Genomic DNA, 15,985 nt, shown 5'->3' with positions numbered 1-15,985 from the left:
TTCTATGATCAGAAACTGACAGTTTCTACTTTATGATATGAACATTTTAATCTGTATTTTCCCAAGGCAGATCGTTTATTTTGCCACTCTGTCTCACCTCCTGTCTGATTTCTGAGATTCCTGTCAAAATGCTGCACAGGGTTGGACAGCCTGAGGCACAGCGATGGCGAGTCCTGAGAAATCTGTGTGCATCGTTAACATTAACATGTTCTAAAAGCTACAGACATGATCCTCTTAGTCAAAGTCAATGTAGTGTGGACCAACCAGATGGACGTCAGTATTATAACATGTGGTTCATGACTGATCTGCTCTTCCTTTCCTTTTTAATCCAGTTTGTCTGACTTGCAGTGAAATCAGATTATAAAAGCACATTTCTAAATTTCCTCACATATCCTTAACAGATCCTCCAGGAAACGAACCACGGCCTCCTTCTCCTCCGCCCCTCCCTCCTCTTCTGCCTTTAGGCTCTTCAGCCTGACGACCGTCTGCTGGAGTTGAACCCTTCTCTGCTGAGGGCCGTTATTTTCCTCCCCAGAGTTCCTCTCTTCTCCAGCTTCATCTGTTTTTCCTTCTTCTTCCTCCACTGTAAGATACTTGATTAAATGCTCTCTAACACCCCTGCCCTCCTCCCCAGCCAACGCCGCGCTGAGTCCAGGCATGTCCTGCAGCTCGCTGAGACTGAGCAGATGCAGCAGGGCCCCTGACAGCGTGTGTCGGAGGCAGGCGCTGTAGCGGTACTCCAGGAAGTTGACGGCATCTTCGCTGTTTTCGAGGGCCGTGGCCAGAGAGCGCCAGACGCAGCTGAAGCGCTTCGTGTCCCCATAGCAGCTCCGCTGCGCTGGGACTGCGAGAGCAGCAGCTGATTTGATGCGGACTTTGAAGTTTTTGCAGGAGGTGACCACGTGGCAGAGGGCAGAGAAGGCATCCTCAGACCACGGCGCTGTCTCTGTCAGGAAGACACACAAGTCCAACAAATAAAAAGAAGGAAATTCAGCACCGAACTACATTCATCCTGAAACATCTAAATGATTATGATTAACTTCACTTTAAACTCTAGAATGTAATGATAGTTATAAGAATATTTACCGAGCGGCAGGGCGGAATTTCTGAACGCATTTCCCAGTGCATAACAGGCGTTCCACCTGACTTTCATCGTAGCTTCTGATTGGACGGTTTTCACCAAAGCTCGAACTGCATCTTCCAAAGGACGCTGGAAAACAGACCGAGTCATCTGACCCTGACGCAGGAAGTGAAGCAGGTTTCCAAGTGCTCGCACTGCATTGCACTTCACCTGGAAGAAATGAGAAAAGGCAGACCAGGCGATGTTTAAAAAGCTAAATCTGGGGAGTTAATGTGCTCCTCTCTGGCATTAAAGACTTCCTTACCTTGTCTCTGTCTGCAGCTGCTCGATTTGCTGCCTGCAGCATCTTCAGCAGAAGCATGTCGGACAGTTCTTCCTGGAAATCTCCACCTAAATTCTCCCTAAAGACAGAGACCAGATACCAATGATGTATCCAATGGAGGTTAAACTTATACAGACTTAAACCTGTTACTAATTATCACTGTTAATAAGTTCAACGTTTTCTACCAGTCTTTACACATGATGTGACCCTTAAAACAGAAAAAAAACATATTGACCACTGTATTATAGATACATGGTAGTTAAATTAAGCTGGTTTGAGTCCCTGATCAGAGTTTTAATCCCAGTCCACAAACAATTAGTCCAGCTGAGATCACACGTTTCTAAAAGCTACATATTTTCCTTTTTTTATTCTGTTTTTGGGACAATCATCCTGTTTAAACATCCAAAAATTTCAGTTTTCATTTAAGAGGATGATAGAATTCCACAGCACCATGCTGCCAACACTATGCTCTACTGCCATACCAATTTAAGCTTAGCTTAAAGCCTCATTGTGGAATCCTCAAAACATATTACTTGTCTCTATGGCAAAAACCTCCATTATTTTCTTAATGCACTGGAACAAAAGAAAAAAATATTCCTGAGGGCTTCTGACTCCATGTTGACAGACATGACTTTCACTCTTGAAACGACCAACTTAGGAGACGCAATTTCAGTGAATGTTCATCTTTTGTAATGAACAAGGACCCTGGTGTCCCAGAAGTTTGTGGTTCCTCTCCTATTAAAGCCTGGTGGTGTTTTATTCATCTGAGGTGTAACATCAGGGCCGTGCAACAAACGCTGCAACTAATGATCATTTTGAAAATCGATAACTTTTTTTAATCGATTAATCGATTCATTAGCCTAAGGTTCTTTAAAGAAGATTTTTTTAAATGAAATTAAATCAGGTGAAACTAAAACTTTATGAGTTCTGTTTAGAGCAGAACTGACACATTTTTTTTAAAAATCTTAAATGCAAAATGTTTATATAATTTTTCTTACAGTTTTGATACAATTACTGCTCTAAATTGGTTGCTCTGTCAGCTAAAGGCATATTTTACTGTCTCTATGCTCCAGTTAACGATTGATTACTAAATTAGTTAACGATTATTTTGATATCAATTTATCAGGATAAATCTGATTAATTTTTCAGCCCTACATGCAACCCAATAAGCACTAAGGGTGGGCACTTCTTGCATCGTTTATCATTATCAGTTTCTAGTCATAGTAAGAACTTTAATTTATCGTCTAAATGCGTAATTAGAATGAATGATGATTAAAAGCTCCAGAAACAAATTCTCTTATTTTCTGTATTTTTTTTATGCAGTGGAACATTTAAAAACTGAAAGAATATGATTATATGCGGTTACTACAAGATGTTTAGTGGAATAAATAATTTTTTATTTAACTGGTGTCCCAAGGAAAACAAATTTGAGTATTAATTGTGATTGCTGTGGTAAGCAGTGAAATCCATACAGTTACCTAAGAAACACTGCAAAAAAGTACTTCTTTAAAAAGCTTCACTTTTATCGTCATCGCAATAATATTATCCAACCTCGTGATAATATTTTAAGAGCATATCACCCAGCCCTACTAAGCAGGTACAGGAAATGGCTGGATGGAAGGGGGCAGTCTTAGTCGCATAGGTTGAAAATCATGCAGTTTGTTATATTTGCAGTACAATGATCCTAAACATATATCAAATCTGGTTTTCTTCAAGCAAAGCAAATTAATATCTATTTTTGCAAACACCTCTTTTTATATAAAAAAAAAACTTTCAGACTATAATTAACAATCAATGTGTAAATAAATGAGTTATAAGGCTGACATGATAAATGGGGATTCATGTATTATGGAAATAATTGTTAATTTGGTAACTGTATCGTTAACTAGAGACTAAAGAATGTGAAACGCAGCACAAGCCAAAACTGTATAAAAAATACAATCATTTTCCAGTTAAGAAGGAGTGTCTTTGTCTATAAATATGCTCTTTAAAGAACGTTAAGTTTTAGCTTCATCTTGTTCTAGCTCTGTAAAATTAACAGTAAAAAAAAAAAAAATCTGCTATTAAGGACCTTTTCCCTCCTGATATTTAATGTGTTAACTGGAACAGAGACAGAGGGACAGAAATATGATGGAAGAACAGTGGCTGAAATTAGCTTTGGTTTTCAGAATTTTTAACAAAGCAATTAACAATGGAGACCAAGTGCAGATTCTTTAAAGAGAACATTGAAAACTTTGTTATCCTTTTGTCTGATAATGACATAACAAAAATGGTTCTTTATTTAGTGTTTTTCCGATAGGATCCCGTTTTGGATTTTGATAATGCATTTAGAACGTGAGCTAAAGCTTAAAATACAAATAGACACGATGTTGAAATCAACATGCAGTGAAGCAAACTACAGATAAAAACATCTTAATTTAAATGAAATCAATGAAAAAAAAAATGCTGCTTTTATTGGACTTTTCAATTTTAGAGAATAGAAGGGGCGTAAAAACATTTTTCAAAAAGGCTGTTTTCTTTTTCTAAACTGGAAAACAGTAAAAGAAAACTTCAGGCTTTTTGAAGACTGCACAGGGATCCAAACTCTCGCCTCTTTTAACTCGAGCTGTCTTACATGTTGATGATAAGGGTGTCTGTGAGGTTTCCCAAAGACCAGGCAGCCTTTGCACGGACGTTTGTAAATCGGTCATCGAGGGCAGCCAGGATGATGTTCGCAGTATCCGCCACAAACATCACATCCTGAGAGGAGAACTTGATGAGAGGAAATCTGGAGATGCTCTAAAAATCAAAGATTATAATCATCACTTTACTCACCTCTCTTAAACAAGGGAACAGGATGTAAACTCCCAAAGCCCTGACAGCTGCCGTCTTCACCAGATAGTTCTCAACGTAAGTCAGGCCCAGCAGCACAGTGATGCACATCAGCTGAGTTTTATCCTTTAAGCATCAGCAATAACAACCACATGAATATCAATTTTAGCTTAATAAATTAGAAGTTAAAGAAAAAAAAAACTGACAGGAAGCTGAGCAAAGGCCTGTGGCAGGATGGAGGCGAGCGTGTCGCAGGCGCTCGCCTGTAGCGTGGGATGTTGTTCATTTTGCAGCGCCGCGTTCAGCGGCCCGCTCAGCACATCCGACCAGAACGCCACCACCTGCAACCAGGAGCAAGCGTTGAATTAGGTCACTGTGCAGAGGTCTGAGAATAGAGGGCTCAACTGTTTGTTAAATTCAAAAAAGATTATTTTATAAAATCATGCCTACAACCACCTGGAAAAGCCATCCAAGCTAAAAGTCAAAGTCCTATATTCAGTTTCACTAAAGCTACTTTCACACTGCAGGCCTTGATGCCCAATTCTGATTTTTTGGGGGAAAAACAGCGTTGCTGTTCATATTTCCAAATAAATGCGACTTGTATGTGATTCTCCTGTGTGAACTGCAGTCATACAACGCAAGTGTCCCACATGCGCAGTAGAGGATGCAATGACGTCACAGGCCAGCGTGCTCCATGGATGATAGTGCCGACGCGCATCTAGCGGTCTTTTCCAACCATAAAAACTCAATCTTTTCAATATGTTTAAACATAAATACAGCTCTCCACATCATTATCCGCCATGGTTGTTGCTGTGTTTTGCTACGCTTCTGCGTGCCAAATAGTGACCTTTGTCGGGTATTAATGGCGTTCAGGTCGGATTAATCCGGCCTGGCCGTTCACACACAGGTCGCATTTGAAAAGATCAGATTCGTATCGGATTCAGGACCACATAGCCAAGTGGCCTGGGTTGGATTGCGTTGTTCAGACTGCCATGAAAAGATCAGATCTAGGTCACATATGGGAAAAAAAAAATCAGATTTGGGTCACTTCAGGCTGCAGTGTGAACGTAGCCAAAGATTCTTTCCAAGTTAGACGGAAATCACTGTTTAGGTTCACATAATCTCCCCATAGCCTTACATGGTGGTGGCAGACTCATTATGTGAGACAGAGACAGCAGAGCCTGAGCTGTTGATAGATGGATGAATGCTGCTAAATGCAGAGCGATAATGACCCGAGACTGGAGCAAAGGTTCTCACTTGATTTACAGGAATCCTGGAGCTTTCAGGAACATTATTCTCAGCTCTGTACTGCTGGATTATTCCTGCACCAAACTCCTCTAGCAGCTACAAAAAAATAAAAATAAAAAACAATGCTTTATCAATTTTCTAAACAATGCATGTTAAAGTGAAGTTTATAAATGCTTCCTCCGCATGGAAAGTGTTACATTTGCACTATGTAGCTGGATGGAGGGGTCCATCTCCCCGAGGCACCGAGTGCTCAGCTGCCCAATCTCATTCAGACTTGACTGAGCAAGAGGGAAATAACCTCGTACCAGGTGGGACAAGACCTGAGGACGCATTCAGAGTAAAATTAATAAGCATGAACCTGTAAGTGTTTGGAGCATTTTCCTTTTTCCTTACCTGCAGAGCTTCTAGACGGACCTGAGAGGGCTCTAAAGCAGGGCCCCCTCCAGCTCCCTCACTGTCTGATTGCTCCTCTCTGGGGTGAGTCACCAGAGATACGCACAGCTTCAGCAGCCATGGTGACGAGTTCTCCTCCTCCTTTGGTGTATGAGGGTGGGGGGAGTGAGTGCGAGAGGATGCTGCCGGCGTACGAGCAGGAGAGGAAGCTCCGTTCCTGTTTCTCCAGCTCAGAGCAGGTTCCTGTGGAGTGACAATACCGGAGGAACTGCCGCTGCTGAGACTTTCTGGTTGCTGGAGGAGAAGCTGTACTTCAGGGAGGGGGGCCTGAGCCGTTACTATGGCGCCATACAGTCTCAACACAGCCCCACGCACCGTCACATCTGAGGACACAGCATTACTGCAATCAGATGAACTTTAAGGAGCAAAAGAGATCATTCCAGGGCAGAGAGCGGTTACAGACCTCTGTGGCGCACATAAGGACGGATCTGCTTCCAGAGCAGGCTCAGCAGACCAGGTCTGAGGCGATGATAGGGAGCGTTGGCTACCAGGAACGCCAGGCACTGTCAGACAGGAGGAGATCACAATTTCTGTCACATTACCGTATTTTCGCGACTATAAGGCACACATAAACGTCTTTTTTTTCCCTCAAAATGTGTGGCACGCCTTATAGTGTTATCCTACCCATAAAAGGAAGAAGTCTTAAAAGAGGAAGTCTGAATTAAAAATATTTACAACTTACAAACATACAAAGCAGCAACATGAACTGCTAATTAAACTTCTCTTTTTTATTTTCAGTTACAGTAAATATATGAATATTTTATTCTAGAGAATGTTCAGCTTTTTGGTCATTTGACATTGCTGTGAGAATAAATTAAAGGCAAACTGAAGATGAATAGGGAAAGGTCGTGATAAATTCTCTGAACAGCACATTAACGCCACCTTCTGAATTATTTATCATGTTAAATTACAGCACATCTGTTCTAATAACATCATATTCAGCAGGCGTACAGTAATCAAAAACACTTATCTGCTAGACTGAGCACTCAGAGGAGAAAGAATGCATTATTTGTAGCTGGAGCAGATTTTTGTCAGAAAGGTCTGACGATATATATGGTAAGCCTTTAAAGGGGTATAGTCATTTCTAAGACTGCAGCTCCCTCTGGTTTCATTCCCATTTATTGTTGGCATCCTGTTGACTTATTACATTTGATTTATATGTTTTATACTTTGTTTTTGCTAGGTTTGTTAGTAAATTTAAGTGTTTTTGTATTAAACTTAAAAAGACCTCATGACCTCTAGTCATGAGGTCTTTTTAACAAATAAGCAATGGAGGCAGGCAACACTCAGTGGAGGACTGAAAAGAAATTAAAAAAATTAAAATCCAGTGTGCAAATCGCAAAAAGTATCGGATGTCAAGACACGAGTAGTGCTCAGTATGAGCCCTTGTGCTCGCTACAGCTAAACAATATAATGGATGCATAAGTAAGAACTGCTAGCCTATTGTCCCTCTAATTTTTCACATGTCACTTGACACATACACAAGCCCCGTGAGTACACTGAAGACCACTGTGAGCAGCATCAGATGTACAGACTGATGCCAAACTTGTGTGTACATACCTACACTATGATATATACATATCTACCTATATATCTATGAAAGTCCAGCATCCAGCAAGCTGAGATGCTATAAGAGCCCAAACGAAATGAAATTAAGATTAATGCATTCCCTTTTAATTTTTCTATTATTATTATAATATTTAATTTGGTATGGGAAGCTAAAGGTTCTCCATTTCTCTATATTATGTAACAAAATTCGCAGGGACTATTCAATCAGAAAATTGTCTGAATTAACGCTGATCCAATGGTCTGTCTCTTTAATTTTTGGTTTTTAGTTTTAAAACCAAGGATACAAGGATTCACAATGACAAAGAAAAAAATTATTAGTGTAACTGAGTTACAGTTTATCTCAAAATTTCTGCATAGATTTTCCTGTGTGCTGAGAAAGCATTAGCGTGCAGTTTAGAGGGAACATTGCCGCCAGCAGATGGCGATAGCTAACGATAATTATATCTGTTGGTCACGCCAAGAAAAATAAAACATTTTCTGGTTAAAAAAGGACTAAGTGAACACCGACTGGACAGACCCTTTATTAATGTTTCATTTTAAAATGATTATATGGTTTTGGTGGGGGATTTTAGACAGGACTAGGCACCTATAATAATATTTGTAGCTGTAATGCAACTGTGGGTATCTTTAAAAGACATTAAATTCTAAAGTCAACTTTTTCATCCTGGGAAGAATCATTATAAAATCCTTTGGAATATTGATTTGAATAGTGTGAGTATTATTCTGAGAGTCAAAACTCTTTTTCTAACTACAACAAACTGATTTACAAAAACCTCTTTTGGAGTGCCGTCTATGTATTAAATGATAAATGGAGTTTCCCACCTTTATGACCTGTGTGAGTGTTTGGGAGGACGTCTCAGCCAGCAGAGCCAGGCTGAGGCCGCGGTGCAGCTCTCTGATGGCAGCCGCCAGCAGGAAGGAGAAAGGGGTGTATGAGGTACGTGGTGACGCCGTATCTTCAGCCGCAGCCAGGAAATGCCGGGACCCATCCAATATGGCGGACAGCACCTGAAGGGCGCACAATCGTACCTAGAATAAGAAAGAAAACAAAGACAATTACAGGGATTCAACACCAAGTGTGATATACCGGTGAAAACAGGATCAAATGTTAGTGACCGCCTGTACCTTTGGTGAGGAGTCCTTTAGTATAATAGTGAGGAGAGTTAGAGATGGAGGTCCACCAGCAGGAGAGTCGGGGATGAAGGAGGACCAGTATCCATACAGGCTCCTCTTCTCAACAGATTTCACCACTGCTAGCATACAGTGCAGCGCTAACTGACGAACACGGCACTGGTAAACTCTAAAATGGCAAAGTGGGAGAGTCCAACATATTTAAAGAATAAAAAATGTTGAATGAGTTTATGTCAGAAAGCAAATAAAGAGATGAATGGATAGAGGAAAAGGAGGAATGGATGGACAGATGGAAAACCAGACCAGTTGGTGGAAAGATATTCAAAGGATGAATTGGACGTTAGTGTTACTAAAAAAAAAAAATAATAATAATAAATTACCCTTCGCTAGAAAGAGAAAAAAATAAAAAATAAAACATTCTTGTAAATAGAAAGGTCTCTTTGTACCTTAATTTGCTTTGTGCGTTTCCTTCAATGTCTGAAAAATCAGATTCAGAGCTGTTCATCCTCCAGGAAGGGTAGAGATCCAAAGAGGCTGGTTTGGGTAAAGCCTCCCCATCATCTCTGCCGCCGTTTCGTCTCCCTCTGGGAAGTTCAGACACCTCTTCTTTCTCTTCCTCCTCTCCATCCTCCGCTCTACTCTCCTCAGTTTGAGTCTTCTTTCCTTTTCCTTTAGATTTCCTCTTTTTTTTCTTGAAAAAGACAGATGCAAACACAATCTAATTAATGCAAATAAATGTTTAAAGTTAGCAAGGCCATTAAGAAATAAGGCTCCTCTTACTCCTGAAGCTTTTCCAGTCTCCACCGATGGATCTGAAGTTTTTAGTGGTTCTGCAGGCTTTGGTGGAGAGAGAGCTTCATACTGCGAAAGAGGCGCCGGGTAGAGCACAGCCGGCCATTCAACACTCAAACCAGGAGCTCCCTGGAACATGAGTCGCTATGCAAGGGACCAAAACGGATTAAAATTAACACACGCTTAATTTTGCAAGACATATTTATCAGGAAAATGACTTGATTTTCCACCTTCAGTGCAGCCAGTACAGATCCAAGCTCCTCTCCTGCTCCAAATTTCCACTTCCCACCCGACAGGCAGAACTGGAGTCCCTTCAGAGCTGCCTGGACAACCTTAATAGACAGCAAAACGAGCTTTAGCTTTGGTTAAATTTGCATTTTTAGCAAGTGATCTGTCGATGTAGAGGGTACCATGCAGTAGAAGAGATCATCAGTGTTGGGAGGTTTGGGCGAATGAAGTGTCTTAAGGAAAAGTTGGAAACAAACACCTCTGTACTGATCGTCCAAAGGTGGCTGACCAGGAATCCTGCAGAAAAAAAAAACATCCAGCCAACAAACAAAATAAAAACATGGCAAAAACTTTACGAAATAATAAACATCCAAATAAACAAATCCTGCATCCAACTATTCGGTACAGGGTTGTGCTGCTGGGAGTAGTGTACTGGTTGGCTTGATGCAAAGACACATGTCGTTACAGCCCTACTATATCATTATTTAGATCGTGCATAAAGATGCTTCCACCACCATGATTAAGCATGGGAATTCTATCGTTATGAACGCAAATTATAATACACACAAACTAACTGCTAGGTGACTTAAAAAGGTTCGTGATTGCACAGGATTTAATTTAAAGCGTAAGGAGTCTGAATAAAAAATGCTTCATTGTAATAAGCTTTAATTTTTGTTTGGTTTAGAAAACAACCCATTAAAAATGGGTGCAGTATTATATGAGGTATGAAAGATTTCCTTCTAAGGAAGCCTACCTGAGGCAGATGTTGGCCATGCAGGTCAGGGCAACATGACGCAACTCAATATTGGGCTGAGACGGAGAACTGTACTGCATAATGACGCCATCATCACAAAGCAAGTCACTGATGAGCTGCGAAGGAGAAAAATATTCAATGTGACAGAAAGGTGACCAATGTTGTTCCACTTTAACAAGTCATCTGATTAGAACAAATACTAAAACTTAAGACTCATCGATGTATTTATAAAGGTCAGCCCTTATAACAGACACCGTTTAAAGTTTATACGAGAATAGATTAAGGTTAGTATATATATATATATATATATATATATATATATATATATATATAATTTTTAAAACAAAATAAAACAGCAACAGGATCTACCTGATGGCACTGAGATCCATTCCCATACACTACTGTGGAAAGTGCCAGCAGGACATCAGAGTGGGTCCAGGTACTGCATTGCTTCATGGCATTGGCGGTGTAGTTTACCAGAACGTCCAGCGTCTGTTCATCCATTATTACCTTGAAAACATTCAACCAGAACAAAGATGGGTTCATATAGTGATGCGGCAGCATTGTTACTGCTCACCAATGGTTAAAATATACATATAGTCAAATACAAGGAATGTTTGGAAAAAAACCTGTTGAAAGGATAAAAAAAAGACTTGATCACCGGATGGATGATTGTCTTCTAGTAGAAAAATAACCTTAAACACCCAGAGTTACTACAGAAAGGTTTAGATTATTGAAAAGTGATGCCTAAAGATGCTCAGAACTGGTGAAGACACACAACAAATATCTTAAAAATATTCTTTTTTTTCCCATAATTCTAAAGAGACACTTATTATAGATCAGTGTTTCTCAAACCTTGACTTGTGTAGCCCTTTGGCCATTCTGTCTCACCATGAGTCCCCCTCCAGTCTTGTTCACTATCCAAAAGTGGAACTTACAGTAATTAATTATAAAATACAAATTATTTTACTTAATCTTTTAACTTAAGCATTTTATTTTTAGGCATTTTATTCTTTCCATCTCAAATAAAATAAAACATAAATATGATGCCTGGAAGTTAGTAGGTAATTAAAATAAATACAAAATAAAACCATACTATAAATCTGCCTTTATAAAACTGGAGCTCCCCTGGGTAACTCCCTTATAATCACATTTAAACTTGATGAATTTGGAACAAAATACAGAACGAAACTTATAGTTAGACTGACTGAGTTTTATTTTGTTTTTATCTAGACACCTGAGCTGCTTTGATGAGCTCTGATACACCTGTGTAATAAACAGCTGTTCTCTACATTCAGTCTGTTCCTCTGCTTGGTTTTGATGTTTGTCGAAGCTGTTGGTGAACTCAAACATATAACAAAAAATTACTGTTTGGTTGGTAAAAACTTGTTTTATTTTTCAATAAAACAGAAGGAAATCAATCCCAGCCTTATTTTGTTCCCAAGGAAATAAAATATTTTCATGTACCCCTTGCAATGCATTCAGGGACCACTAGGGTTTTTTTTTTCATTTATTAAAAATGTATTTATTAAAAATACTTTCCACAATATATAAATTTCTTGTGAATATTTTTGGAAATTATTTTGACAATTTTCATTTTACTATTATGTGTATTTATATTTTTATTTAATTATTTTGAGGTCTAATCAACACAAGTTCACAGAAGTTATGTTGTCATGGCAACATCCAGGAAGCTAGTGCGTGGTATCCCTCTCGTGGTATGTGAAACAACTTTTTTGTTAAGTATATAATTCCACATGTGTTAATATTAATAGTTTTTATGCCTTCAGTGTGAATCTACAAATTTCATAGTCATGAAAACAAAGAAAACTCTTTGAATGAGAAGGTGTGTCCAACCTTTTGGTCTGCACTGCATATGGACATAAGATCAGAGTTTTCTGTATCTGGTTGAAATGTCTCTGTAAAGTGCTTTAAGATTGTGATTGAGATCCTGAGCTAACTTTATACCTATGCTGCTATTGGCTTAGACTTCTGGAGGACATAGGGACCCCTATTTTATAGTTTTGCTTCATTCTATCTCTATCCATCCACTCTGCAGAATCTGTTAGTTTAATCCCTCTTAAAATTATGCTCTCACTGCCTTTTTTCATAGTAGCTTCTCCTCATTGGTTCCTGTTTGGCTGTGGCAGCTGCAATCAACAACTTTGTTTATAGATGTTGGAGATCAGCCTGTTTTCCAGTGTAGTCCTGTTTCTCTGACTGTGACTGGCTGGATGTGCTCTCTTCATCCTCTGACATGGGAACTGGCTCGGATATTGTCTGCCTAGCTGTGGGTTTCCTGGACGGGGCCACCTTTTACAGCTGCTTTTTGTATCTCTGCTTCTGTCTCCTTGAACCCCAGTCGGCCTCTGCAGATGCCCGCTCACACTAAGCCTGGTTCTGCTGGAGGCTTCTTCCTGTTAAAAGGGAGTTTTTTTTCTCTCCACTGTCGCTACAAGCATGCTTAGTGTGAGGGATTGCATCCGAGTCAATAAGTCGATGCAATCAACTGGTTTTCCTTAGATAGGAAACTTTGAATCAATTTGACTGTCATATCTGGTGAATTGTAAAGTGCCTTGAGACGCCATTTTAGTTGGAAAAGGTGTAGTGTAAACAACCGCAGCATAGCTAAACGAAGGACTAAAGGCCTGTTTACATAGCAGCCTGTCCAAGATAAGTCATTACAGTTAACATAAGCCTGAAAACAGGGGCGGATTTAGGAAAATCGGTCTCCGCCAGTCACGTGACATTTGTTGCTAAGACGCCATTTTAAGTGGAAAAGGCATAGTGTACCGCGCCCGAGGTAAACAATTGACGTCACTTGGCGGAGACCGTACTGAATTTAATATTCATAAGCTAGACTTGAGGTTTCCAGGCTTAAAACGAGTCTTTGGTTCTCTTTATATACCAGACAATGAACTTCAGCCCTGTTTGTTGTTCATTCTTTTTTTTCTGTGTCCCAATGAAAAACACTGGCCCCACCCTAATAAACTTGCTCTAGAACCACAACAGCATAAATAACCACTGTTCAATGCATTTATTATGTATATTAAGCAGAACCATTAATGATTAATCATGACAGCATGTATTTTTTTTTTTGTGTAGCTTTATTATTAGGGGACCAAAACATCTCAACAATGCCCCTAACGACCCACTTTCAGAGGCATAGACCAGTATCAGGTATTGCAGGATAACAAAGACCTCAGCAACTCCCCATTACTAAGGGGTGGACCTGTTCTTCCGGATCAATTTGCATGTTTTCTAAGCCAACACAAGGCTTTGTTTTTGGTCCAAACTATAAAGCTTTGAACTCAATGCTAATTCTGACATTTTTAATTGAAAAAGCTTGTGATCCGTTCCAGTGGATTGTTGTTGTTTTTTGGTTTGTTTTTTTGTACTTTTTTGGAATTTATTAGTAGGGGCTTCATCATTTGTGAAATACACAGTGCTCTTTCCTGTTCCTGTTGATCCAGTGTGGTTAATATAGATTGAACTGTTTCCACTGCACCCTCCTGGTTCTTACCTTCAGCTGGTTCAGGAGGTGATGGACTAGTTGGCAGAATTTGACAACTAAATGTTCTTGGTTTAGAGGGACTAGACCGCTGGCGTGCTTCAGTAGGATGCAAACATCCTGGGAAAAGAAATGGAAATTATCAGACCAAGCAGGAAAGCCAGAATAACAGAAGCCCGGCTGCAGGTGGACAAGGTGTTACCTCTGGTCTGATGGTGATGGGGAGCTCACAGCTCCTGTTATAATTCTCTGAAAGCAGCTGGTCAAACAGCTGGTTGAGCTCCTCTCTCAGCTGCCCGCTGTCTGCCCGTAAGGATCGGAGTTTAGCGGCGCAGCGAGAAAACTGTTTCTCTGCCTCCGACAGAGAGTCTGGCTGTGGGGCATCCACACCTCTGGGATGGAACGGGGGGGCCTCGGCGGACAGAGCCATGGAGGTGAAAGAAGAGACGGCAGAACGGCTGAAAGCCGGTGCCACCGCGCCTACGGAAGCCGACATGTTTCTTCTTCTTCTACTGTTTAGTGGCGACTGGCGAGAAACACCGCCACCTTCTGGATAGAAGAGTGAATCAGAATTTAAAACTGACCTACATTCTATAGTATAAACCTGCTTTCCTTAAAAACGAAAAAATATACCTGTCATCTTTGTTTGTATTTGTATATTATTAAGTCATGTGTGTCCCGGTCTCCTTATAATATCCTCCTCCATTCTCTCTTTACTTGTTTTTCTTATCAGAATGACATTTTGAATTCTGTACAAATGTCTCCCTTTACATGATCTGTCCCATTCTTCCTTCCAAATCTTCACTGGCCACTTTTTTTTTCACTATATATAAAATTTCTGCTTTACTGTACCTGATGGTAATTTCCACTTGGGTTTTCTGTGCTGCTTTTTTAGCATATAAGTCATGGCAGCTCATGCCCCTTCACTCCTATGGAGGATTTAAATTATATTTATATCATCAAGAGAATGCCAAGAGTGTGCGAAGCAGTAAGTTAAGCAAAAGGTGTCTACTTTGAAGAACCTAAAATATAAGACACATTTCCAGTTGTTTCCCACTTTTTTGTTAAGTATATAATTCCTTATGTTAATTTATAGTTTTGATGCCTGCAGTGTGAATCTACAATTTAACAATTTTCATAGTCATAAAATATGTTTATATATAGTATAAAATTATACTGAATTAAATTGGGTACCCCTGCCGCCTTGCAGCAAACACATCTGGGTTAGATTCCCAACTCTTTCTGCATGGAGTTTGCATGTTCTCCCTGAGCATGTGTGGGTTCTCTCCGGGTACTCCGGCTTCCTCCCACAGTCTAGAAACACGACTGTTAGGTTAAATGGTTTCTCTATATTGTCCTTAGGTGTGTGTGTGTGTGTGTGTGTGTGTGTGTGTGTGTGAAAGTTGTTTATCCTGTTCCTCTGTGTTGCCCTGCGACGGAGTGGCAACCTGTCCAGGCTGTACCCCTCCTCTCGCCCGTAGACAGCTGGAGATAGGCACCAGCACCCCTCGCGACCCCACTTGGGATAAGCCTGACAGAAAATGGATGGATGGATATACTAAGTTAATTTCCTTAACACTAGTTAGAGCACTGTTAGAATCTGAACAAACAATAACTGAGTCAGGTTTTGCTTCTTCAACCCAAAGTAGTACAAGCATTAATGCCACTAGCTCTCCTGTGTAAACAGACAAATTATCACTAACTCTATGACTTGATATGATATTTAGATCTGGAATAACGAAAGTGACTCCTGTACTCTTCAACTGAATTTTTGACTGATTATACAGAGTCTTTGTCTGTATTGTTTTTCTAAATGCCAGAGGTAGATAATCCAGATCCAGTAAGTAAAACTCCTGCATGTTTTCCTCCATCTTGTTCAGTTAACCAAGTTAGACCCTCATGTTATTTGTCTACATTGTGGGGCTAGAAATTGCATTTGGTTGGAAGTAACCTCCTAAAAGCCATTTTACTTTCTGGACTTGGATTATCCACCTCTGCCAGTAACCACTACTACCAGTGTTTCCTTTCTGCTCTTTAGCTGCTTCATCCGGGACTGCTTCGTGTGGGGCAGCACTCCCATTTAGA

The 15,985-nt window shown here is 40.1% G+C and overlaps 1 protein-coding gene across 1 annotated transcript; it reads right to left on the bottom strand.

Annotated features, from left to right (window-relative positions):
* Window positions 1-331: 331 nt before the first annotated feature.
* On the bottom strand, window positions 332-14,416 carry heatr6 (HEAT repeat containing 6). Its single transcript, XM_038274031.1, has 20 exons — window positions 14,103-14,416; window positions 13,913-14,020; window positions 10,759-10,899; window positions 10,390-10,505; window positions 9,818-9,932; window positions 9,638-9,739; window positions 9,396-9,551; window positions 9,062-9,306; window positions 8,610-8,784; window positions 8,307-8,513; window positions 6,319-6,418; window positions 5,856-6,238; window positions 5,660-5,782; window positions 5,472-5,558; window positions 4,421-4,555; window positions 4,218-4,340; window positions 4,018-4,142; window positions 1,386-1,482; window positions 1,087-1,291; window positions 332-946 (listed from the first exon to the last, which is right to left on the bottom strand). Exons 1-20 carry the CDS (start codon window positions 14,394-14,396, stop codon window positions 375-377), a joined length of 3,609 nt encoding a protein of 1,202 aa, XP_038129959.1. The 5' UTR covers window positions 14,397-14,416; the 3' UTR covers window positions 332-374.
* Between the last annotated feature and the right edge of the window lie 1,569 nt (window positions 14,417-15,985).

This window comes from Cyprinodon tularosa, unplaced genomic scaffold, assembly GCF_016077235.1.
Source record: "Cyprinodon tularosa strain WSP-4 unplaced genomic scaffold, ASM1607723v1 ctg9, whole genome shotgun sequence".
Classification (NCBI taxonomy): Eukaryota; Metazoa; Chordata; class Actinopteri; order Cyprinodontiformes; family Cyprinodontidae; genus Cyprinodon; species Cyprinodon tularosa.
This window is presented reverse-complemented; position numbering and strand designations above follow the sequence as displayed.

Coding starts and splice junctions, on each gene's coding strand:
- heatr6 (XM_038274031.1), bottom strand. CDS start 14,396: ATGTCGGCTTCCGTAGGCGCGGTGGCACCGGCTTTCAGCCGTTCTGCC. Junction 10,900..13,912: donor ACCTCCTGAACCAGCTGAAG/GTAAGAACCAGG, acceptor AATGTTTTCAAG/GTAATAATGGATGAACAGAC. Junction 947..1,086: donor AAATTCCGCCCTGCCGCTCG/GTAAATATTCTT, acceptor TCTTCCTGACAG/AGACAGCGCCGTGGTCTGAG.